This window comes from Staurois parvus, unplaced genomic scaffold, assembly GCF_062004578.1.
Source record: "Staurois parvus isolate SC_StPar_1 unplaced genomic scaffold, SC_StPar_1.0 ptg002113l, whole genome shotgun sequence".
Lineage (NCBI taxonomy): Eukaryota > Metazoa > Chordata > Amphibia > Anura > Ranidae > Staurois > Staurois parvus.
The window spans coordinates 5,106,250-5,131,675 of record NW_028319909.1 but is presented as its reverse complement, the minus strand read 5'-3'; the positions used below and the strand labels follow the sequence as shown (position 1 = coordinate 5,131,675).

General features: G+C 41.6%; 1 protein-coding gene across 1 annotated transcript; it reads right to left on the bottom strand.

The window, feature by feature from the left end:
- LOC149432773 (phospholipase A2 inhibitor and Ly6/PLAUR domain-containing protein-like) lies at nucleotides 1-24,318 on the bottom strand. Its single transcript, XM_089665041.1, has 5 exons — nucleotides 24,267-24,318; nucleotides 17,064-17,180; nucleotides 15,685-15,831; nucleotides 4,030-4,176; nucleotides 1-238 (listed from the first exon to the last, which is right to left on the bottom strand). The coding sequence occupies exons 1-5, from the start codon at nucleotides 24,316-24,318 to the stop codon at nucleotides 39-41; spliced, it is 663 nt and encodes a 220-aa protein (XP_089521167.1). The 3' UTR covers nucleotides 1-38.
- Between the last annotated feature and the right edge of the window lie 1,108 nt (nucleotides 24,319-25,426).

The following is a 25,426-nucleotide window of genomic DNA, read 5'->3' as shown; positions in this document are numbered from 1 at the left end:
AATGTTCTCTTTTAAATTGAAGTAATCAAAGTAATCATTCACAATACAAACAGTAGCTTTAGGAACAAAAGACAAATGACAGATGGGAGGTGGAAGTGAGCTTGGAGACCCATGGTGTTCCCACTATTGCAGCTGAACCAAACGTCTGTTGATATTCCATTGGCGCTGTAACATAGATTGCCGAGATCACAGATGCTCTTTGTGGTGCAACCACGAAAGGCTGTTGACCGTGGCACGGCTTCTGAGAAAAAAAAAAAAATAATGATTTGAAATTGTGAAATGAATTCTTCAATTCTTCAAAACCTAGAATTAGGTAAATAAAGTCAATAAAAACAGAATAAGACCTGTACTGGCCAGGCCATTGAATCTTACCAAAACATAAATGCAATTTCTTTGAAAATAAGGTTGACATTTAAATGTGTTTGTTTTAATAAATAGTTCATTTGAAAAATGTGAAGTTAAACTTATAGATGGTTTGTGTGCACAAACACTATATTGCCAAAAGTATTGGGCCACCTGCCTTTCCACGCACATGAACTTTAATGGCCTCCCAGTCTTAGTCCGTAGGGTTCAATATTAAGTTGGCTCCTCCCTTTCCATGCACATGAACTTTAATGGCCTCCCAGTCTTAGCCCGTAGGGTTCAATATTGAGTTGGCTCCTCCCTTTTCATGCACATGAACTTTAATGGCCTCCCAGTCTTAGTCCGTAGGGTTCAATATTGAGTGTGCTCCTCCCTTTCCATGCACATGAACTTTAATGGCCTCCCAGTCTTAGTCCGTAGGGTTCAATATTGAGTTGGCTCCTCCCTTTCCATGCACATGAACTTTAATGGCCTCCCAGTCTTAGTCCGTAGGGTTCAATATTGAGTTGGCTCCTCCCTTTCCATGCACATGAACTTTAATGGCCTCCCAGTCCTAGTCAGTAGGGTTCAATATTGAGTTGGCCCCGCCCTTTTTCAGCTATAACAGCTTCAACTCTTCTGGGAAGGAGATCCACAAGGTTTAGGAGGGTGTCTATGGGAAGGTTGGACCATTCTTCCAGAAGCACATTTGTGAGGTCAGGCACTGATGTCGGGGGAGGAGGCCTGGCTCGCAGTTTCATCACAAAGGTGTTCTATGGGGTTGAGGTCAGGCCAGTCAAGTTCCTCCACCCCAAACTCGCTCATCCCTGTTTACATTTGGTGCTCATCACTTCCAGTTTCCTATACCGTGATAAGAGCTGTTTTGGCCTTCGATTACCTCTATGGTCATCCGGCAAAACCACCGATCGTTTGGGGCTCCCAGTGGGATGGGAGAGCTCGAAAGAGCCACAGAAGATGGCAGGAGGCGGGATGTCCCTTCCCACTGCTTGTGAAAGCAATCCAGCAGCTAATAAATTAACTGCTAGGATAGCTTTTACAAAAATGCTGACCACCAGCTCTGAAAAACAATATTAATACCAGGGGCGGACTGACCATTTGGAAACTCGGGCACTGCCCGAGGGCCCGGGGTCAGTAAGGGGCCACATGAGATGCCCCTGGTACCTTTTTCATAGGCTTTTTTGAGTTTGGGTAAGGACACAGGGGCCCCATGATCCCCTATTGCCCGGGGGCCCCATGAGTTGTCAGTCTGCCCCTGATCAGTACTACAGCTACAGGCATCATCCCGCTATAAGCACTTGAAGTTCACCGATGTAACGGTACGTTTGTCAAACAATAAAAGAGAAAAATTCCCAGCTCAACTTACCAACCAGCTTGCGACAAACCAAAATGTCCTGTCTAAACGTTAGCGTTAAAAACAGGGGCTTAGTTAGCACACATTTGCAAATAGATGTGTAAGTTGTAGAGCCTCTTCATGGCACCCCAATTATCTGCGGTTCCTAATCTATAATTTTTGAGAGCCTCCATAGTAGAAGCTCGTGTTTCATAATGGATAGACTGAGGGAGCCCACCCTTCCTTAACCACTTCCCGACCGTGGACGGTGGCACTGCAGAGTCGGGTGGCCTTCTATAAACGGCCTCCCCGCACCCTGCTTGTGCGCGCTCCCTGGGAGCGCGCAGCACCGCGATCCGGTGCCCGCTGTGTCCTCCGGACACACTGGAACACCAATCGTCGGACGGGACCTCTGTACGAGGTCCCGATCATGTGATCACTGATTGGCCAATCAGTGATCACATGCAAAGTAGTAAGCAAGATGTCACTTCTGACATCATTGCTTACTATGTGTGAAATCTGTGAATGATCACAGAGGTCACATGGTACAAGGCTATTCACAAAAGCCTTGTACCATGTGACAAGCTGTGACCAATCACAGCTCACTCAGTTCTTCTCAATGAATGCACACAGAGAGAAAGAGAAATGATTGCTTTTACATCCTATATGGGTGTAAAAGCAATCAGTGTAAAAAAAAAAATCTTCATCACCCCCCACAAGTAGTACAGTGTACTGCTAGGGTGACAGTATGTAAAAAAAAAATAAAATAAAATAAAAAATAATAATATAAAAAAATAAAATAAAAATGTAAAAAAAAGTTTAAAAATTATAATTTTTGCTTATAAACTAATTAGGATTTTTTTTTTTTTACTAAAAAGATAACGGAATACATTTTGGCTAAGATTTATGATGAAATATTATTTATTTGCAAAATTTTATAAAAAAAACACTTTTTTTCAAAATTTTTGGACATTTCATTTACATAGCAAAAAAAAAACAAATCCCAGTGGTGAATAAATACCACCAAAATAAAGCTTTATATATCTCAAAAAAATGGTAAAAAATTCATTTGGGTACAGTGTTGCATGACCGCGCAATTGTCATTCAAAGTGTGATAGCGCTAAAAGCTGAAAATTGCCCTGGTCAGGAAGGGGGTAAAAGTGTCCGGTCTGGAAGTGGTTAAAGATACAGGGGCACACTGAACACCCAGTATATATTGCTGTGAAGTCCAGTGTAAGGGAATTCCCGTACAGCGACTGGCACATAGAAATGCGCATGCGTGCAACATCGCACATAAAAATGAGCATAGGCTTGCGCATGCGCGCACACAGGTGCACACACGTCGGAGCATGCCCAAAGTTTCTGGCGCCAGACGGACTATTTAAAGAAGGCTCTTACTCTCTGTCAGTGCTGATTGGCCTTCAGCTAGTTCCCTGTGTCCTGCTGTATCCTGTGTGTATCCGTTACCGACCCGGCTTGCCATTGACCTGCTCTTGGAATCTGTTTATGCTTCTGCTCATCGGTTTCTGATCCTGGATTCCTCCTGACCTCGTCCCTGTCTGATGTTCTGGTACCTCATAGCCTGCTCGTTGCTGACCCTGTCTATGCTTCTGCTCATCGGTTTCTGATCCTGGTTTCCTCCTAACCTCGTCCCTGTCTGATGTTCCGGTACCTCATTGCCTGCTCATTGCTAACCTTGGCTATTACTCTGTCTACGCTTCCGGCTCCATTTTGGCTCTACAGTCCTGCTGAGTGCTTGTCCTGGCTATCCATTATATCAACTCCGGTTGTCACGGTGTGTTCCGGCCTCACGCTTATCAGAAGTTCCAACAAGCCACGTACCCAGATCTTGCAGTTCCAGTGGAGTGCTTCCTCAACCTCAGCTGGCCATTCCGGCATCTCCTCTGTTCCTGACTGGATGCCCTGCTTGATATACCAAGGTTATACCTCCAGCCACAGGTTCTGCAATCAATACCCACAGGTACTTGTGTTTCTCCTGTCCCTTGGCACCATCTGTTCCACCTTCAGTGGGGTCTGGGTTGGAGATACAAGAGAGGCCGACCTCGTCAATTCAGACTTCTATCAGGTACATGAGAGCCAGTCAGAGATTGTGGTAGTGGCCATTTGTTTGTACCGGTTCATTGCTGGTCTTCAAGTGGACATTACTGGTGCATTATGACTGTTTCAGTGATAACAGAAAATAATATTTTTGGTATAGTGCCTCTTCAAATTGTATTATATTTTTATATCAATGTTTTCTCATCTAATATTAGTAATGGGTAAGTAAAATTAAAAAAAAAAAACAGTTTTGAGCTAACATTGCGCCCATCTGTCACACTTACCAGCTATGTATGTAGTCTGGAGAAGACACTTATTCTCATCCCCTGTGCATTGCATGGTATCTGAAGAGTTACACCAGTGGGAATGATGAGACACACAGGATGGGCATTTCAATCCATTGGACACTGAGTTGTCAGCTGGCACTTAGAGAAAAAAAAGTGTGATATGTTGACATAGAATAAAAGTGAACATATTTTTTTTCATGGTAAACATTCTACAGGACAAAAGTTCTTAAAGAAAATGTTACCCAAACATTTCATATTCATGATTTGTGCCTGCTGTACCACGTACTTGTATTGAAAAGTATTCTGTTCTCTTTGTATTTCTTCCTTTGTGTTAAATACCAGGAGATTCTACCCAGTCCCACTGCTTTCCTTCAAAGTCCCCTGTTTGTTTCAAACTGACCATGCTGGGCCATAAAGTACATCCATTCCTGCATGGTCAGTGTCTGGCTTCGGACCATTCTCTGTAAACCCTAGAGATGGTTGTACGTGAAAATGCCAGTATATCAGCAGTTTTTGAAATACTCAGACCAGCCCGCCTGGCACCAACAACCATGCCACGTTCAAAGTCACTTAAATCTCCTTTCTTCCCCATTCTGATGCTCGGTTTGAACTTCAGCAAGTCGTCTTCACCACGTCTAGATGCCTAAATGCATTGCTGCCGTGTGATTGGCTAATTAGCAATTTGTGTTACCAAGCAATTGAACAGGTGGATCTAATAAAGTGGCTGATAAGTGTAGATGTCTTGACCGGCATTTCTATTATAAAGTGCATGGGTTGTGTTACCAGGTAAGAATTCACATACACAGTACTTTAAGTTTAGCCATTTTTTTTTTTTTTTTTACTATGGGAAGTGATGGATCGTGTTCTCAGCTCTACATAAAGAAACGATTCATGACTTTCAACATTCACAGCAGTGCTATGACTATGTACACATAGCCATAGCTCTGTTCTAGACTCTGTTCTAGACTGTTTTTTGTAGAGTAAAGAAATTTGTTTCACACATACTAGTGGTTCATGGTTCTGTACTTTATGTATAAGATTTAGTACTTTCAGGTTGTGTAAGTCCATTAACCACTCTCCATCCACCCTATAGCAGTTTTACTACTACAGTACATTCCTGTGCAAAATCACATCAATAAACATCATTTTGCATTTCTGCCACACGAGGTGCGCAAGCGCTGCAGGAGGAGATCTTCAGCTGTGAACTGTCAAAGCACAAAATGATCAGTGAAACCCGGCGAGCAGTTGGTCGTCGGCACCTGGAGATCATCAGTCAAAGAGCAAGAACAGAGCTATGGCTATGTGTACATAACCATAGCACTGTTGTGAATGTTGAAAGTCAAGAATCGTTTCAATCTGTAGAGCTGAGAACACGATCCATCACTTCCCATAGTGAAAGCACCACCTAGTGTGCACCAAGCACATAGAAAGAATGCAGGTGTACAATCCCAACGCACACGTTCCTGCGTTAAAGATGGCAGTGGGCGGCTGGAACCGAACAGAATCAGCAAGGGAGAATGTCATCTGCACACCGAGGATCACCAATACGGGTCCAAAAGTTTTAATGAACGATCAAATAGTTACAGCAAGGCAACGTTTCAGTCTCGAAGGACCCCTTCAAGTGACCATGCCTGATGAAGGGGTCCTGCGAGACTCCGAACCGTTGCCTTGCTGTAACTATTTGATCCTTCATTAAAACTTTTGGACCCGTATTGGTGATCCTCGGTGGGCTGGTGACATTCTCCCAAGCACATACCTTGACACACACTTAACCCTTTGATCACCCTAGATGTTATCCCCTTCCCAGCCAGTGTCATTAGCACAGTGTCAGTGCATATTGTTAGCACTGATCACTGTATTAGTGTCACAAAGTGTCGGATATCGCAATCCCGCCATAAGTCGCTGATCAGAGCCATTACTAGCATTAAAAATTAATTAAAAAAATTCCAGTATATATACCACAGTTTACGAAAAGAGAAACACCACAGCTCCTCTGAGTGTAGACTGTAAGATGTATTTAACCCCTCTGGCGGTATTCCCGAATGTAGCTCGGGGTTAACTTTCAGTACCAGAAGTGGTAACCCGAGCTACAGGGATTCCCTCTTGCGCTTACCTTGTCCTTCGCTCCCGCGATGTCACCCCTGCAGCGTCCCCGGCCATCTCCTCCGGCCGATGCCGGTATCTGTCTTCCGGGTTCCGGTCCCTGCGAGCGTCGGGACGTACGGGGGACGGAACTGGCAGGAAATTCAAAAATTTTAAAAGTAGCATTCACTAAATACACTAAAATCACATAGTATAACATTCCTGTATCAAACCATTTCACATACATTTTGTCCCGAGTGCTTTGTCCGGCGCCCTGCCTACATTTTTACTGTTCTTTCTGCCTGGAAACTGAGAAACGTCCATGGCGTCCAAAAAGCGTCCCTTTAGGTCAGACGCGGTTTTAGACCGGCTAGAGAACAGCGATAGTAAATCAGAACCACTTGCAGAATTGAGTGATAATAATTCGTGGGGGAAATTCCTCATCAGACACTGAAAACGATTCTGCGACTGTGCTCAGCGATGTGCGAACTTGGCGCTCTATTTCACATTTCAGTGTTTTTGGTTTGATTATATTATTGAATTAAATTTATTATTATTTTTTATGATTATTTATTATAATTTATGATTTCGTGTTTCAAATTTTATCATCCCCGGGATGTTTACTAGACTCTTGTTCGGACAGATTTCAGTGAGTTATTCCTAAGAATTACAGGCCTACAATAAAAAAAAACATATTTCCGTGCAAAAAAAGTACCGCTTTGAGCACAGAAATACTGACATAATCAGACCACTAGGGAGGTTAATGGTGTACATAATTTAAACAGCTCACATGTAGATGGTAATAAGTAGGCTCATAAGGGGTTAAAGAGGCACAACGCCTCGTGGCATGTTTGTGATGTCACACGCCATCGCCGCTGCTCCGGAGTTCACAGAGACTTGCCAGACTTTCGCAGCAGGCTTCATCCTTGTTCACTGTTCCTGAACCCAGCCAGGAGGCATTGTGCCTCTTTAACCCCTTATAAGCCTACTTATTACCACCTACTTGTGAGTCGTTTAACCTCTCGCCTGCCAGGCACTTATACCCCCTTCCTGTCCAGGCCAATTTTCAGATTTCAGCGCTGTCGCACTTTGAATGACAATTGCGCGTTCATGCAACATTGTACCCGTATTAAATTTTTATAATTTTGTTTCACACAAATAGAGCTTTCTTTTGGTGGTATTTACTTGCCGCTGGGTTTTTTTTTTTTTTTGCGCTATAAACAAAGAAAGAGCAAAAAATTTGAAAAAAGTTTTTCTTTGTTTCTATTATACAATTTTGCAAACAGGTCATTTTTCTTCTTCACTGATGTGCATTGATGAGGCTGCACTGATAGGCAGCACTGATGGGCACTGATAGGCAGCACTGATGGGCACTGATAGGCAGCACTGATAGGTGGCAATGATAGGCGGCACTGATGAGTTGTCACTGATGAGGCAACACTGATGATGCTGCACTGATATGCAACAATGAGCACTGATAGGTGGCACTGATGGGCAGCACTGATGGGCACTGATGGGTGGCACTGACTGACGGCACTGCTGGGCACTGACGGGTGGCATTGATGGGTGGCACTGTTGGGCACAGTTGAGTGGCACTGCTGGGAACTGATGGGCACAGGTGGTGGCACTGCTGGGCACTGATGGGTGGCACTTATGGGTGGCACTGCTGGGCACAGCTGGGTGGCACTGCTGGGAACTGATGGGCACAGGTGGGTGGCACTGCCGGGCACTGACAGGTGGCACATGTGGGTGGCACTGCTGGACACAGGTGAGCGGCACTGGTGGGCGGCACTGCTGGGTACTGATCATCAGGACACTGATCATCAGTGCCCTGATGATCGGTGCCAATCCGTCCTTAGACAATTGCCGGTTATCGGCAGTACTTTTCTCACGCTGTGCAAATTAATCAATATACACTGATTGGGATTTTTTTTTTACCAAAAATATGTAGCAGAATACATTTTGATCTAAATTTATGAAGAGCTTTGATTTTTTTTTTCTTTTTTACTGGCAGAAAATAAAAAATATTGTTTTTTCTCAAAATGGAAAATATTTATTTTTTCTCAAAACGTTCAGTCTTCTTAGTAAAAACTGCAGACACGATCAAATACCATTTTTTAAAAAAATTTTTACTGAACATGTTTAATAGCAAAAAGTCAAAAATATATTTTTTTTCCTCAAAATTGTCGGGTTTTTCTTTATAGCGCAAATAATAAAAAATGCACAGGCCATCAAATACCATCAAAAGAAAGCTCTATTTGTGGGAAAAAAAGACATACATTTCATTTGTGTGCAGCGTCGCATGACTGCGCAATTGTCAATTAAAGTAACGCTACACTGTAATGCAAAAAATGGCTTGGTCAGGAAGGGGGGATCCTATGGAGGACAAGTGGGTAGGTAGGTGCTCTAAAAAATGTGGGTCAAAGGACAAAGACTCCAACTAATAGTTAAAAATGAATTTCATTTTGCATACTAGGCTTGGAGTCAGTACAATTCTCATTATTAATACTGAGAAAGATCTATAAACAATGACATTCTTTGGCAGCTGATCTGTTGAACATTTACACAGTTGAAGCAAAATCTGAGCACATTTCCGGGAAGAACATACCAGCAGCGACACGTAGCAAAGTTTAGGCCCCATGTACACGGGACACTTCCGAACAATGGAAACTGACTGCTGGAAAATGTAGGTAAAAAAAGGTCTGTTTAGCTGCATTTGCATAATGCGTTTATGCGCGTTTATGTGCATTTGCATTTAGAAGTGTTTTTTTAAAGATAAGCACAGGAGAACCTCTCAAATACCCAGAATGCACTGAAAAGTGGTAAATTAATAACTATTTCAGACTGTTTCAGAGAAATACAGAGAGTAGAAGCAGAGAAAGCAGTATGTGTTGAGATTAGCTAGGTGTGAGTTGATCATTAACATTTCTTTTGTTTGTTTGTTTGTTTGTCTGGTGGAGGGAGTCATTAAGGTCACCTCGCAGGGGGTCTTCATGAGGAATTTGAGGTGTGAATGGTCATTAACATATCTTTTGTTTCCAAGGGTGGGAGAGGTCTGAGGTGTGAATGGTCATTAACATATCTTTTGTTTCCAAGGGTGGGAGAGGTCTGAGGTGTGAATGGGCATTAACATATTTTTTGTTTCCAAGGGTGGGAGAGGTCTGAGGTGTGATTGGTCATTAACATATCTTTTGTTTCCAAGGATGGGAGAGGTCTGAGGTGTGAATGGTCATTAACATATCTTTTGTTTCCAAGGGTGGGAGAGGTGTGAGGTGTGAATGGTCATTAACATATCTTTTGTTTCCAAGGGCGGGAGAGGTCTGAGGTGTGAATTGGTCATTAACATATCTTTTGTTTCCAAGGGTGGGAGAGGTCTGAGGTGTGAATTGGTCATTAACATATCTTTTGTTTCCAAGGGTGGGAGAGGTCTGAGGTGTGAATTGGTCATTAACATATCTTTTGTTTCCAAGGATGGGAGAGGTCTGAGGTGTGAATGGTCATTAACATATCTTTTGTTTCCAAGGGTGGGAGAGGTGTGAGGTGTGAATTGGTCATTACAATGTGTGAGAAGCTTGGTGGGAACATCCCGTGTTCAGTGTTTTGTCCATCTGAGCACCTTTACAACGCTTTGCATGCATTTTTCATGATGAAAAAAGCCTCTGGAAAGCATAGTGAACTGGAAGAGTTAAAAAAAATTTCAAACGCAAAAACACTTATAAACGCGATTTGCCGCGTTTAGCCGCGTTTACAAGCCTTTTGCGTTTGAACGCTGATAAAATTGACTGCTGAACCCAAGTTTGGTGCGTTCAAAAAAACGACTGTAAATTCAAATGCCTGTAAACGACTGTAAAGGACGATTTGTACATGGACACACAGGAAAACATTAGAGAGAGTTCAGGGGCTGCTGAAAAAAACACAGAACAGCTCCTAAATGTGAGTTTATCAGCTGCAGTGTACATGAGCCCTGACTTTGTTTTAATTAAAAGTTTCCCAAACATTTAGAAGCTTCTGCGCAAATAGTGAAACCTGGCGGACTCCCCGTCTCCTGTTCCACAATTGTCAGGAACTGGTTTCGGTAAAGAAGGTTTATGCACAGGACAAAGCAGAGATAATTGCTTGCAGCTTAGCAGAAAAAAAAACAAAAGCGTAAATTTTCAAAAGAAAACGTCAGTGTGGATCCAATTTTCCAATTTAAAGCAACTTTCCTTGTAATGATTCTGACAACGAGCTAAAAAAGGCAAAACAATGGAAAAATGAAGAATAAAGTGTCAGTTGAAAAGGCAGCTGTATGTCCTTACTGTGGTCAGTACGGTGACATCGCACTGCTCTGGTGACAGTATGTACAAAAAAAAATTAAACAAAGAAAGAGCAAAAAATTTTAAAAAAGTTTTTCTTTGTTTCTATTATACAATTTTGCAAACGGGTCATTTTTCTTCTTCACTGATGTGCATTGATGAGGCTGCACTGATAGGCAGCACTGATGGGCACTGATAGGCAGCACTGATGGGCACTGATAGGCAGCACTGATAGGTGGCAATGATATGCGGCACTGATGAGTTGTCACTGATGAGGCGGCACTGATGATGCTGCACTGATATGCAACAATGAGCACTGATAGGTGGCACTGATGGGCAGCACTGATGGGCACTGATGGGTGGCACTGACTGACGGCACTGCTGGGCACTGACGGGTGGCATTGATGGGTGGCACTGTTGGGCACAGTTGAGTGGCACTGCTGGGAACTGATGGGCACAGGTGGTGGCACTGCTGGGCACTGATGGGTGGCACTTATGGGTGGCACTGCTGGGCACAGCTGGGTGGCACTGCTGGGAACTGATGGGCACAGGTGGGTGGCACTGCCGGGCACTGACAGGTGGCACATGTGGGTGGCACTGCTGGACACAGGTGAGCGGCACTGGTGGGCGGCACTGCTGGGTACTGATCATCAGGACACTGATCATCAGTGCCCTGATGATTGGTGCCAATCCGTCCTTAGACAATTGCCGGTTATCGGCAGTACTTTTCTCACGCTGCGCAAATTAATCAATATACACTGATTGGGATTTTTTTTTTACCAAAAATATGTAGCAGAATACATTTTGATCTAAATTTATGAAGAGCTTTGATTTTTTTTTTTTTTTACTGGCAGAAAATAAAAAATATTGTTTTTTCTCAAAATGGAAAATATTTATTTTTTCTCAAAACGGTCAGTCTTCTTAGTAAAAACTGCAGACACGATCAAATACCATTTTTTAAAAAAATTTTTACTGAACATGTTTAATAGCAAAAAGTCAAAAATATATTTTTTTTCCTCAAAATTGTCAGGTTTTTCTTTATAGCGCAAATAATAAAAAATGCACAGGCCATCAAATACCATCAAAAGAAAGCTCTATTTGTGGGAAAAAAAGACATACATTTCATTTGGGTGCAGCGTCGCATGACTGCGCAATTGTCAATTAAAGTAACGCTACACTGTAATGCAAAAAATGGCTTGGTCAGGAAGGGGGGATCCTATGGAGGACAAGTGGGTAGGTAGGTGCTCTAAAAAATGTGGGTCAAAGGACAAAGACTCCAACTAATAGTTAAAAATGAATTTCATTTTGCATACTAGGCTTGGAGTCAGTACAATTCTCATTATTAATACTGAGAAAGATCTATAAACAATGACATTCTTTGGCAGCTGATCTGTTGAACATTTACACAGTTGAAGCAAAATCTGAGCACATTTCCGGGAAGAACATACCAGCAGCGACACGTAGCAAAGTTTAGGCCCCATGTACACGGGACACTTCCGAACAATGGAAACTGACTGCTGGAAAATGTTGTTTGTTTGTTTGTCTGGTGGAGGGAGTCATTAAGGTCACCTCGCAGGGGGTCTTCATGAGGAATTTGAGGTGTGAATGGTCATTAACATATCTTTTGTTTCCAAGGGTGGGAGAGGTCTGAGGTGTGAATGAGTCATTAACATATCTTTTGTTTCCAAGGGTGGGAGAGGTCTGAGGTGTGAATGGTCATTAACATATTTTTTGTTTCCAAGGGTGGGAGAGGTCTGAGGTGTGAATGGTCATTAACATATCTTTTGTTTCCAGGGGTGAGAGAGGTCTGAGGTGTGAATGCTCATTAACATATCTTTTGTTTCCAAGGGTGGGAGAGGTCTGAGGTGTGAATTGGTCATTAACATATTTTTTGTTTCCAGGGGTGGGAGAGGTCTGAGGTGTGAATTGGTCATTAACATATCTTTTGTTTCCAAGGGCGGGAGAGGTGTGAGGTGTGAATTGGTCATTAACATATCTTTTGTTTCCAAGGGTGGGAGAGGTCTGAGGTGTGAATTGGTCATTAACATATCTTTTGTTTCCAAGGATGGGAGAGGTCTGAGGTGTGAATGGTCATTAACATATCTTTTGTTTCCAAGGGTGGGAGAGGTGTGAGGTGTGAATGGTCATTAACATATCTTTTGTTTCCAAGGGCGGGAGAGGTCTGAGGTGTGAATGGTCATTAACATATTTTTTGTTTCCAAGGGTGGGAGAGGTCTGAGGTGTGAATTGGTCATTAACATATCTTTTGTTTCCAAGGGTGAGAGAGGTCTGAGGTGTGAATGGTCATTAACATATCTTTTGTTTCCAAGGGTGGGAGAGGTCTGAGGTGTGAATTGGTCATTAACATATTTTTTGTTTCCAGGGGTGGGAGAGGTCTGAGGTGTGAATTGGTCATTAACATATCTTTTGTTTCCAAGGGCGGGAGAGGTGTGAGGTGTGAATTGGTCATTAACATATCTTTTGTTTCCAAGGGTGGGAGAGGTCTGAGGTGTGAATTGGTCATTAACATATCTTTTGTTTCCAAGGATGGGAGAGGTCTGAGGTGTGAATGGTCATTAACATATCTTTTGTTTCCAAGGGTGGGAGAGGTGGGAGGTGTGAATGGTCATTAACATATCTTTTGTTTCCAAGGGCGGGAGAGGTCTGAGGTGTGAATTGGTCATTAACATATCTTTTGTTTCCAAGGGTGGGAGAGGTCTGAGGTGTGAATTGGTCATTAACATATCTTTTGTTTCCAAGGGTGGGAGAGGTCTGAGGTGTGAATTGGTCATTAACATATCTTTTGTTTCCAAGGATGGGAGAGGTCTGAGGTGTGAATGGTCATTAACATATCTTTTGTTTCCAAGGGTGGGAGAGGTGTGAGGTGTGAATGGTCATTAACATATCTTTTGTTTCCAAGGGTGGGAGAGGTGTGAGGTGTGAATTGGTCATTACAATGTGTGAGAAGCTTGGTGGGAACATCCCGTGTTCAGTGTTTTGTCCATCTGAGCACCTTTACAACGCTTTGCATGCATTTTTCATGATGAAAAAAGCCTCTGGAAAGCATAGTGAACTGGAAGAGTTAAAAAAAAATTTCAAACGCAAAAACACTTATAAACGCGATTTGCCGCGTTTAGCCGCGTTTACAAGCCTTTTGCGTTTGAACGCTGATAAAATTGACTGCTGAACCCAAGTTTGGTGCGTTCAAAAAAACGACTGTAAATTCAAATGCCTGTAAACGACTGTAAAGGACGATTTGTACATGGACACACAGGAAAACATTAGGGAGAGTTCAGGGGCTGCTGAAAAAAACACAGAACAGCTCCTAAATGTGAGTTTATCAGCTGCAGTGTACATGAGCCCTGACTTTGTTTTAATTAAAAGTTTCCCAAACATTTAGAAGCTTCTGCGCAAATAGTGAAACCTGGCGGACTCCCCGTCTCCTGTTCCACAATTGTCAGGAACTGGTTTCGGTAAAGAAGGTTTATGCACAGGACAAAGCAGAGATAATTGCTTGCAGCTTAGCAGAAAAAAAAACCAAAGCGTAAATTTTCAAAAGAAAACGTCAGTGTGGATCCAATTTTCCAATTTAAAGCAACTTTCCTTGTTATGATTCTGACAACGAGCTAAAAAAGGCAGAAAAATGGAAAAATGAAGAATAAAGTGTCAGTTGAAAAGGCAGCTGTATGTCCTTACTGTGGTCAGTACGGTGACATCGCACTGCTCTGGTGACAGTATGTACAAAAAAAAATTGTAAAAAAAAAAGTATATATTACATTTTTTTTACATACTGTCACCAGAACAAGTTCAGTGTCACACTGGTGACATCACTTGCTTGCTTGACTAGGAACTGGGACTGCTATAGGTGATGCTAAACCAGGGGCGGACTGACAACTCATGGGGCCCCCCCGGGCAATAGGGGATCATGGGGCCCCTGTGTCCTTGCCCAAACTCAAACAAACCTATGAAAAAGGTACCAGGGGCATCTCATGGGGCCCCCTACTGACCCCGGGCCCGCAATAGGGGATCATGGGGCCCCTGTGTCCTTGCCAAAACTCAAAAAAGCCTATGAAAAAGATACGAGGGGCATCTCATGGGGCCCCCAACTGACCTCGGGCCCTCAATAGGGGATCATGGTGCCCTTGTGTCCTTGCCCAAACTCAAAAAAGCCTATGAAAAAGGTACCAGGGGCATCTCATGAGGCCCCCTACTGACCTCGGGCCCTCAATAGGGGATCATGGGGCCCCTGTGTCCTTGCCCAAACTCAAAAAAGCCTATGAAAAAGGTACCAGGGGCATCTCATGGAGCCCCCTACTGACCCCGGGCCCTCAATAGGGGATCATTGGGCCCTTGTGTCCTTGCCCAAACTCAAAAAAGCCTATGAAAAAGGTACCAGGGGCATCTCATGGGGCTCCCTACTGACCCCGGGCCCTCAATAGGGGATAATTGGGCCCCTGTGTCCTTGCCCAAACTCAAAAAAGCCTATGAAAAAGGTACCAGGGGCATCTCATGGGGCCCCCTACTGACCCCGGGCCCTCAATAGGGGATCATTGGGCCCCTGTGTCCTTGCCCAAACTCAAAAAAGCCTATGAAAAAGGTACCAGGGGCATCTCATGAGGCCCCCTACTGACCCCGGGCCCTCAATAGGGGATCATTGGCCCCTGTGCTACACCAGGCTATATTCCATGATCACTCGTATTGAGGTGACCATTACAGTACATTGGTTGTGACACAATTGGTTGTTTTGTAGGATACACAAGATACAATTTCCAATATATAATCAGTCCAGACAGTGAAAAAGTCCCACACATGTTTATCGATATACATATATTTACATATATATATATATACATCAGGGGTGGACTGACCATTTGGAAACTCGGGCACTGCCCAAGGGCCCGGGGTCAGTAGGGGTCCTATGAGGTACCTTTTTTATAGGTTTTTTTGAGTTTGGGCAAGGACACAGGGGCCCCATGATCCCCTATTGCCCGGGGGCCCCATGAGTTGTCAGTCCGCTCCTGATATAAATATATGTATATATATATATATATATATATATATATATATTTTTTTTTTTTTTTTTCTTATTAAAATATATTTTTAAATATATTGAATACGGCCAAAATTGTAGTATTTCAAATATATGTCAATATATTTGGGAAGAATATTTTTCAAATATATTTTAAATATATTTTTCTTCCATGTGGGTACAGACATCTGTACTGCAATAAAATTTACAGCAAATAAAAAAGCAGTAGGAGGGTCTTACAGGAGGGTAACATTGGAATGCAGTGATCGGTGGTACAACACGATGTAGCTATCTTCATCTTTCCAAAGGGAAGGCTGGCACTTCCACTCTTCTCACACTGGCTTACGTTTGTACATAACATGGCATAGACGGTCCAGCTCATGCTACCTATCGGAAAACAAACTGTATTATTTTCTGCTAATAAAATAAAAAAAAGCTCAGATCATTTTTGAGGTCCTATAGGCTGTATTTCAATTTTTAAATTTTTTTTTTTTTTGCTCATTAATGGCAAAGAGAAAGTGTCTCCAAATTGTCAGATACAATGACATTATGATATTGATAATAATAATAATAATAATAAAAATAACTGAAAGCAGATTTTTTTTTACATTTTTGCACAATTATCACCAAATAAAAGTGTTATATGCAAATTAGTCATAATATTGTCATGTTAACCGCTACATCTTGACATTGTTAAATTTGTCCTGGGCATCTAGGCACCAATGAAATATGGAATATTAAGATTAACATTTTGCTAATTTAGCTTGGTTTATCCTATTGTCCCAATATGTAATTTAGAAAAAAATGGGATTTTTAAATATTAAACGACTGAAATATACTAAATGTTTACATCATACGTGATTATGAGTCTTAGTGGGATAATTACATATAACAATTGTGTCTATGTATTTATTTCAGGAATTTATATTGCACTGACCATTTATGTAGTGCTTTACATACTGTACATTCACATCAGTCCCTGACCTCAAAGAGCTTACAATATAAGATCCCCAGGGTCTGACTGACAACCCATGGGGCCCCCCCGGCAATAGGGGATCATGGGGCCCCTGCAGGGGCAGACTGACCATTTAGAAACTGGGGCGCTGCTCGAGGGCCCAGGGTCAGTAGGGGGCCCCATAAGATGCCCCTGGTACCTTTTTCATAGGCTTTTTTGAGTTTGGGCAAGGACACAGGGGACCCATGATCCCCTATTGCCCGGGGGCCCCATGAGTTGTTAGTCCGCCCCTGGGCCCCTGTGTCCTTGCCCAAACTCAAAAAAGCCTATGAAAAAGGTACCAGGGGCATCTCAGGGGGCCCCCTACTGACCCCGGGCCCTCGGGCAGTGCCCGAGTTTCCAAATGATCAGTCCACCCTTGAAGGTCCTTATCTCACATGCATACATACACATACTAGGGCCAATTTAGACAGGAGCCTATTAACCTACCAGCATGTCTTTCAAGTGTGGGAGAAAACTGAAGTGCCTGGAGGAAACCCATGCTAGCACAGGTAGATCATACAAATTCCATGCAGATATTATCCTGAACGGTAAACTACCAAATTCTATGGATAGTTGAAGAACTGAATAATTTTCATTTAATTATTTCTAAGTATGACCTTACCTTCAGTGGTTGATATATATGCGGCTCCGCACAGATTGCCAGAGGGGCAAATGACACTGCGACCTCCGCATGAGGTTGTTGATGTAGAGGTGCACTCCATACAGGAAAGTGAGTACCCTACAGAGAGTGAAATAGTGTCAAACACTAAGCACTGGTCAAAGAATGTTTAATTATTTGGCATTATAGAAAATCCATTACCCTCCATACCGTAGGAGACATAAGATAAGAGCCAGATACTCCAACTGGGGATATTTTGATCCCGGAATACTCCAAAAAAAGATGATAGTGGATCATCTAGGTCACAAGTGACCACTTATTGTGTACAAATTAATTTTAGGTAGAATAAACCATCAAATGCCTGGCTATCTTTCTTCTTGTCTTCAGCAAATCCCTCCTCACTGGACTACCAGTTTTTTAAGAATTGGAGTTAACTTACCCTTTGGTTTATTTAGAACTTCTAAGTACCTAAGTAACAATATCTTTGCTCTTGAGCTCCTATACTATCCAGCTGTGAGCCCTGCAAATATGTTTCATGTTTCATCACATGTAATTATTTGGCATTATAGAGAATCCATTACCCTCCATACCGTAGGAGACATAAGATAAGAGCCAGATACTTCAATTAGGGATATTTTGATGCCGGAATACTCCAAAAAAAGATGATAGTGGATCATCTAGGTCACAAATGACCACTTATTGTGTCAAAATTAATTTTAGGTGGAATAAACCATCAAGTCCCTGGTTATCTCCCTTCTTGGTTGCAGCAAATCCCTTGTCACTGGCTTACCTCACTGGCTTACCAGTTTTTTAAGAATTGGATTTAACTTACCCTTTGGTTTATTTAGAACTTCTAGGTACCTAAGCAACAATATCTTTGCTCTTGAGCTCCTATACTATCCACTTGTAAGCCCATTGCAAATATGTTTCATCGTATGTAATTATTTGGCATTATAGAGAATGCATTACCCTCCATACTGTAGGAGACATAAGATAAGAGCCAGATACTCCAACTGGGGATATTTTGATCCCGGAATACTCCAAAAAAAGATTACAATGGATCATCTAGGTCACAACTGACCACTTATTGTATAAATATTCATTTTAGGTGGAATAAACCATCAAGTCCTTGGTTATCTCCCTTCTTGGTTGCAGTGACTCCCTCCTCACTGGCTTACCAGTTTTTTAAGAATTGGGGTCAACTTACCCTTTGGTTTATTTAGAACGTCTAGGTACCTAAACAACAATATCTTTGCTTCTGGGTTTCTATACTATCCACCTGTAAGCACTGCAAATATGTTTCATGTTTCATCATATGTAATTATTTGGCATTATAGAGAATGCATTACCCTCCATACCGTAGGAGACATAAGATAAGAGCAAGATACTTCAACTTGGGATATTTTGGTGCCGGAATACTCCAAAAAAAGATGATAGTGGATCATCTAGGTCACAAATGACCACTTATTGTGTCAAAATTAATTTTAGGTGGAATAAACCATCAAGTCCCTGGTTATCTCCCTTCTTGGTTGCAGCAAATCCCTTGTCACTGGCTTACCTCACTGGCCTACCAGTTTTTTTAAGAATTGGGGTTAACTTACCCTTTGGTTCATTTATAAGTTCTAGGAATGTAAGCAACAATATCTTTGCTTTTGAGTTCCTATACTATCCACCTGCAAGCCCTGCAAATATGTTTCATCATATGTCATTATTTGGCATTATAGAGAATGCATTACCCTCCATACCGTAGGAGACATAAGATAAGAGACAGATACTTCAACTGGGGATATTTTGATGCCGGAATACTCCAAAAAAAGATGATAGTGGATCATCTAGGTCACAAGTGACCACTTATTGTGTAAAAATTAATTTTAGGTGGAATAAACCATCAACTCCCTAGTCATCTCCCTTCTTGGCTGCAGCAAATCCCTCCTCACTGGAATACCAGTCTTTTAAGAATTGGGTTTAACTTAACGATTGGTTTACTTATAACTTCTAGGTACCTAAGCAACAATATCTTTGCTCTTGTGTTCCTATACTATCCACCTGTAACCCCATTGCAAATATGTTTCATCATGGATTGTTTAATTATTTAGCATTATAGAGAATGCAAAACTCTCCATACTGTAGGAGATATAAGATTCCCTGGCTAGGCAGAGCCAGATACATCAGCTGGGGATATTTTGATGCCGGAATACCCACAAAAAAGTTGATAGTGGATCATCTAGGTCACAAGTGACCACTTATTGTGTAAAAATTAATTTTTGGCGGCATAAACCATCAAGTCCCTGGTTATCTCCCTTCTTGGCTTCAGCAACTCCCTCCTCACTGGACTACCAGTTTTTTAAGAGTTGGGGATAATTTATCCTTTGGTTTATTTACAACTACTAGGTACCTAAGCAACAATATCTTTGCTCTTGAGTTCCTATACTATCCACCTGTAAGCCCTGCAAATATGTTTCATTGTGGACTGTTCAATTATTTGGGGTTTAGGAGAATGCAATACCCATTCATACTATAAGAGACATTCCTTGGCTAGGCAGGATATATTTTGATGCCAGAATACCCCCAAAAAAGATGATCGCGGATCAAATAGGTCACATGTGCCCACTTATAGTGTAAAAATTCACTTTGGGTGGAATAAACCATCAAGTTCCTGGTTGTCTCCTTTCTTGACTGCTACAAATCCCTCCTCACTGGCCTTCCTCAATGGTCACTTCAGTCTATTATGAATGCTGCTGGTAGACTTATTAACCTCACTAACCGATCCGGGTCTGCAGCCCCTCTCTGCCAATCCCTTCACTGGTTTCCACTAGCCCAAGATTTAAAATAGTAACCACAACATACAAAGCCATCCACTGCCCCCAGCAACATCGCCAACCTCTTCTTGGAAAATCACCCAAATACTCCTCTCCACTCCTCCCAAGACACTTGCCTTAAAGTGGAACTTCACTCTCTCAATCAGCAATGAGTATTTTTAATCCTTATACTTCTAGCATTAGTAAATAGACAGGAAAGTATATTATATTTACTTGTTTTCAACAGTTTTTTATGTTACTTTAGTTACTTTCTAGTTTCCATGCCTAGACAAATAATGTCATACATCCCAAATGTCTACAGGAGGGGACGATGGTGGGAGGGGTTTTTTCAGCTAAGAACAGCCACCTGCATGTATCCCTGAGCTAAGGGCAGATGGATTCTAGAAAGCAAATGCTACATGAATCATCTGCCCTTACTCAAGATGGCCACAGCCAGAAATGCTAGGCGGGGGGCATTTTTCCAAGTGATCCTTCAACAAAATGAAGCAAAATAAAGCATGGAGACATGGAAGGATGGGGGAGTTTTCTTTTAATATTAAAAATGAATTAAACAGCGCTTTCGGTTTGGGGTGCTCAGATACATTGTAGTTCTGCTTCTCTAGAATCTCTCCCATCCACTGGAGCCCCCTACTCAGGGGCGGACTGACCATTCGAGCACTAGGGCACTGCCCAAGGGCCCGGGGTCAGTAGGGGGCCCCATGAAAGCCCCTGTTACATTTTTATAGGCTTTTTTGGGTGTGCTTTGAGTGTGGGCAAAGACACAGGGGCCCCATGATCCCCTATATCCCGGGGGCCCCATGAGTTGTCAGTCCGCCCCTGCCCCTACCCCAGTATATCCAGTTATATCATACCCGTTCTGCCTTTAGGCTGATTTGCATAGTAAAAAGCTCCAAACTTTCCCATGAAGGGGTTTTCTCAGCTAAGAACACCCTTCTGCATGGATGCCTGAGCTAAGGGCAGATGGATTCTAGAAAGCAAATGCTACATAAATCATCTGCCCTTACTCAAGATGGCCACAGCCAGAAATTCTAGGGGGTGGCATTTTTCTAAGTGATCCTTTAACAAAATGAAACAAAATAAAGCATGGAGACATGGAAGGATGGGGGAGTTTGCTTTAAATATTAAAAATGAATTAAATAGCTCTTTTGGTTTGTGGTGCTCAGATACATTGTAGTTCTACTTCTCTAGAATCTCTCCCATCCACTGGAGCCCCCTACCCCAGTATATCCAGTTATATCATACCCAGGGGCGGACTGACAACTTATGGGGCCCCCGGGCAATAGGGGATCATGGGGCCCCTGTATCCTTGCCCAAACTCAAAAAAGCCTATGAAAAAGGTACCAGGGGCATATCATGGGGCCCCCTACTGACCCCGGGCCCTCGGGAAGTGCCCGAGTTTCCAAATGGTCAGTGTGCCCCTGATCATACCTGTTCCGCCTTTAGGCTGATTTGCATGGTAAAAAGCTCCAAACTTTCCCAATAAGGGGTTTTCTCAGTTAAGAACACCCTCCTGCATGTATGCTTGAGCTAAGGACAGATGGATTCTAGAAAGAAAATGCTACAGTAATCATCTGCCCTTACTCAAGATGGCCACAGCCAGAAATGCTAGGGGGTGGCAGTTTTCTAAGTGATCCTTCAACAAAACGAAACAAAATAAAGCATGGAGACATGGAAGGATGGGGGAGTTTGATTTTAATATTAAAAACAAATTAAATAGCGCTTTCAGTTTGTGGTGCTCAGATACATTGTAGTTCTGCTTCTCTAGAATCTCTCCCATCCACTGGAGCCCCCTACCCCAGTATATCCAGTTATATCATACCCGTTCCGCCTTTAGGCTGATTTGCATAGTAAAAAGCTCCAAACTTTCCCAACAAGGCCAAAAAGCATGGAGCAAAATATATTAAAAAGATATTCTGCTTCTAACTAAAAAAAATGTGAAGCAATTCAACAACACAATAATAATATATTTCTTAAAGATTTGAAGAGCACTTACCAGAGGGTACCAAAGACAAAAGAACACCCAAAAGAAAGGACATTATGAAAGTCCACCGGTTCTCCAGGTCGAAGTAAAGTAGATCTAGCATTGGGCACTACCGGAAAACTTCAAGGATGCTTGGTATTTATACCGCCTCGCTTTGTGGTCATGGGAATTTTAATTGAAGGAAATGGTTACATGCGATAAATTTGTTGGAACCACAAAAGAACAATAAAGACCTTACCAAGTATCGATGACGTCTCTGAGTTTGATTAACTCTGTGCCAGTGTATCTCAAAGTTATTGAAGTATTTACCAATCATTTTTCCCGTCATTGAAAGAATTGATGCCATTACTGCTACCCCCAAATTGCTTAATATTTAGTAATATTTTCTGTTATGGTAAATTTATTAGTATTAAATGGGGAAAATTTTTAAGGATAACGCCCCTCTCAAACAAACATACTCAAAGAATGTATGTTTCATATAATTACTTCCCATATTTACTTCCCATGTAGAAATTCCAGGCCGTTTCCAGAACGCCATTGTTTGTGATAAAATCTTCCAAATTTAACTATTCTTGCAGTGCCCCTCCCCCTTCCAACCACATACACACATACATTCGCACCACAAGGTTTTTATTACTCATTAAAGCAGTACTAAACCCTCCTGTCCTTTACAGCCAAGGAAGCTGCCATCTTATCCTCGGTTGATCTGCAGTTGCCACGTGGCTGCAAAATGTGATCTGTTAGGAAACCAGCTATTCATACGGCTTGACCATTCAGTCGAGAGCAGGGGCGGACTGACCATTTGGAAACTCGGGCACTGACCAAGGGCCCGGGATCAGTAGGGGGCCCCATGAGATGCCCCTGGTACCTTTTTCATAAGCTTTTTTGAGTTTGGGCAAGGACACAGGGGCCCCATGATCCCTTATTGCCCGGGGGCCCCATGAGTTGTCAGTCCGTCCCTGGTCGAGAGCACCAATAACTGAGACAGTTACCTTTTTTGTGAAACATTTAAATTATTGGCTTTAGTTTTGCTTTAAGTCTAGAGTAAAAGTATAAAATTTAGACATGTGCAGGACAAAAATTGTTTTGTTTTGTATTGATTTGTTAAGTTACACATTTTGTTTTGTTGCATTTGTAACAAAATTTGTTTAGTTTTGTTTATTTGATTTCGACTGGATTTTAATTTTTTCCAATGGTTTTGAAGGATTCAAATCAAATTTGAACAAAGGATATTGAATCGATCCCAATTCATTGTGACAAATAGCTGGTTCTATTTTATTTGGAATTCAAAATTTAGGAATTTGAATTTAGAAAGATGGTTATATTCTATTTTATTTTTTATATTCTATTCTTTTCTGTTTTATTTTATTTTTTCTATTTTATTCTTTTCTGTTCTATTTTATTTTTTTCTATTCTATTCTTTTCTGTTCTATTCGTTTAGTTTTGTTTATTCAATTTTGACTGGATTTGAAATTTTTTCCAATGGTTTTGAAGTATTCAAATCAAATTTGAATAAAGGATATTGAATTAATCCAAATTCATTGTGACGAATAGCTGGTTATATTTTATTCAAAATTTGAATTTCAGAAGATGGTTATATTCTATTTTATTTTTTTATTCTATTATTTTCTGTTCTATTTTATTTTTACTATTTTATTCTTTTCTGTTCTATTTTATTTTTTCTATTCTATTCTTTTCTGTTCTGTTATATTTTTTCTATTCTATTCTTTTCTGTTCTATTTTATGTTTTCGATTATATTCTTTTCTGTTCTAGTTTATTTTTTCTATTCTATTCTTTTCTGTTCTATTTTATTTTTTTCTATTGCATGTGCAGCGCCCAAAGCTGTGTACTTGTCAATTACTAATGATAGTTTATACTGCCTCATAACACCGTATCTACTGTAAGTACTGAGCAAAACTAATGTTGCTAATAAGAGTTCAGTGGTGCAATACGGGCCTCCCGTCCCTTTTAAAATCACAGGTAGTAAACACAAAGTTCTATTTCAATAATCCAGCCCAATACGGTATATGCAAGAACAAGTCACAATCTCCTCCACCTCCAAATATCAACAATGGTACAGAATACCAAAACCAGAAATAGATAGGCACTTGCTCAACAAGATTTCAACACATACAGTACATACAGTATGTGTCATAAAACATTAATGCTGATATATATATATATATATTATTATTATACAAGATTTATATAGTGCCAACAGTTTGCTCAGCGCTTTACAATATATATATATATATATATATATATAAAATGCTGGCTGTTATGGCTGATTTTGTAAAGTAGTTGCTTTTTATTTTAGAAAAACATGAAGTCTAGAATAAACAACATTTATGTGTCCATTCAATAGTGCGCGTAAAATATTTATTAAATATTTGCACATCATTTACCAGATAACACCAAAGCCAAAAGCACACCAGGAATCACAAAAAGAAATGACATCATGAACGTCTGCAGGTTCTCCAGGTTGTAATAATAGTTATAGTCTTAGGCAATGATGGAAAACTAGAAGGATTTTTTATTATTATTTATATTGGCCTACTTTGTGGTCAGGAACTGGTTCCACGGGATAAATCTGTTGAAACCACAGAAGAACAACAATGCCTCTGAGTTTAACTCTATGTTGGCGTATCTCAGATTTATTAAAGTATTTACTCCTATATAAAGGACAATATTTTGTCCCGTGTGGATTATCTAATCACAAGCACGGAAAAGGTAAAATCAAGGTCTGCTTTAATATGGGACAAAGAGGCATCAGCCCCAGTCATTATTGTGGGGTCCAAAGCAGCTGCCCCTTGAGCTGCTCAAAAATTGGGGCCATATGTTGGCACTGCAGAGCACACCAGGTACATGGGAGGCAGAGCTGTATTCCCCAGCCAGCAGGGAGGGTATGGGGCTGGGATCTCCACTGACTCTCTGACCCAGCCCCATGCTGGGTCGGGGGGGGAGAGGCTGCAGTAGGAACTGAGATCAGAGTGGGAGTGCTGGGAGCCCCAGACCTCAGAGAGCAGATTATGAGCCTGACTGTCCAAGTAGGTCCTTCTCCCCATAGACTGCCAGGAGCCCGACACCTGACATTGGCAACGTTTTACTGATCACTGCATAGACAAAGTACTGCAGAGTCTCTGACATCTCCTGTCCTGTGCTCACTTACTCTAGCAACCAATCAGTAAGCAATAATAATATGCGGTAACCTCTAGCAACCAATTGGTGAGCGGTAATGATGTGCAGTAACCTCTAGAAACCAATCAGTGAGCAGTAATGATGTGAAGTAACCTCTAACAACCAATCAGTGAGCAGTAATGATGTGCAGTAACCTCTAGGAACCAATCAGTGAACCTGGACCAATCAGTGAGTGTGGACCAGTTCTTTATGTTTATTCTATTAAAGTTTTTTTTAGATAAGTCTATGTGTGGGTTTGTTTCTTTTCTTGGGATATTGGGGTGTGGAGCGAAATTGCACGATGGGTGGGCCAAGAAAATGTTTGCCCAGATTCAAATCTAGTTGGTGTTTTACCGTAAAGGAATAACCGTGCAGAGCCAAAATTATA